This window comes from Seriola lalandi, unplaced genomic scaffold (genome assembly GCF_002814215.2).
Source record: "Seriola lalandi dorsalis isolate HSWRI2012SDOR001 ecotype SW California unplaced genomic scaffold, Sedor1 jcf7180002054977, whole genome shotgun sequence".
Lineage (NCBI taxonomy): Eukaryota > Metazoa > Chordata > Actinopteri > Carangiformes > Carangidae > Seriola > Seriola lalandi.
In genome coordinates, this window is record NW_019525527.1 from 723,717 (window position 1) to 725,012 (window position 1,296).

Sequence of the window (1,296 nt, forward strand, 5' to 3'; positions counted from 1 at the left end):
CACACACACACACACACACACACACACACACACACACACGAGAGAAGCCCCTCCCTCCAGATGTTGCTCATGTGCACCTGCACTGAGAGTCCTTGTTGACGCTCCGTTTGTTTTAGTTGTTAATGTACTCGTGGCTCCGCTGTAGATGACTTGTTTCCTTGCGACAAGGATCCTTTATCCTTGTGGGTCCCAAAAAATACTGTCCAAAGTCAAAACAACTTGCAGTTGGATATACCAATCCATTTATTTCAGTTTTAACAAAGTACTTATTTTCACATAAACGCATCACCTCCACCTCTGCCTTACGGTCAAAAACAATAGACCTCGTTATGCGCACCTGTAATCAAATCAACTCCACACTTAAATAAACTCTCATGGCTGTCCACAGCGCCACCCTGGCTACAACTGAAAATGGCTCCAACAGTCCTGAAGCTGAAGACATGATCAGCTGATGTGAGCATTACTTCAATACTCTGCCTTAACTAATACTCATTAGTTTCATTTACATCTAGATCAATTGCCATGAAAGTGCAGGGGCAGGGACACAGAGCCAAACCGGACTCCAAACCCAGGATACAGAGGTTCAGTGAAGGTGGTGTTGTAGGTGTGGAGGTGGATCAGTTTGTTAGAGGAGACTCTGTAGAAGGACAGAGAGCCAGCAGGACAGTCCACATACACTGCTACTCTGTTAGGGACAGAGGAGGAGGAGGAGGAGGAGGAGGAGGAGGAGGAGGAGGAGAAGGAGTAGACAGATGTTTTTATGTCATTGTGACAGACAGAGTAACGAGCATCAGAGCAGTTCAGACTCCAGGACTGATCGTTCCTTCCAAACACAGAGTCATTACTGTTTCCTCTCCTGCTGATTCCTCTGTAATTCACTGATATATAAACCCTTCCTCTCCACTCGACCTCCCAGTAACAGCGACCAGTCAGACCAGTTGAAAACAGCAGCTGAGACCAGTGGTCAAATCTGTCTGGATGATCAGGATATGACTGATCCTCCTCCACATGTGTCACCTCCCTGTTGTTGTCAGACAGTTTGATCCTTCTGTTCATTGTGTTTGTGTTGATTGTGAGTTCACAGGAATCTGATGGAGAGAACAAAACACAGCTGCAGTTATTGATCATCTAATCAGTTATTGACAGTTTGATGATGGTTGAATGTGCTGCTTTGTTTTCATCAATCACATTAAAAACACACTTACACTTGCTCAGACCTGGTGTCAACCATCGGACTCCACCAGGCTCCGCCCTGAAAGGAGGAGGGGGGTCAGACCAGCACGTTCTCTGTCAGCA

General features: G+C 46.1%; 1 protein-coding gene across 1 annotated transcript; it reads right to left on the reverse strand.

Annotated features, from left to right (window-relative positions):
• Positions 1-219: 219 nt before the first annotated feature.
• LOC111646895 (stonustoxin subunit beta-like) lies at positions 220-1,290 on the reverse strand (the record flags this gene model as incomplete). The annotated part of the gene is made up of 2 exons (XM_023396463.2): positions 220-1,088; positions 1,206-1,290. Coding segments are annotated over 2 exons (660 nt in total), but the record flags the coding sequence as incomplete, so codon positions are not given.
• Positions 1,291-1,296: the final 6 nt, after the last annotated feature.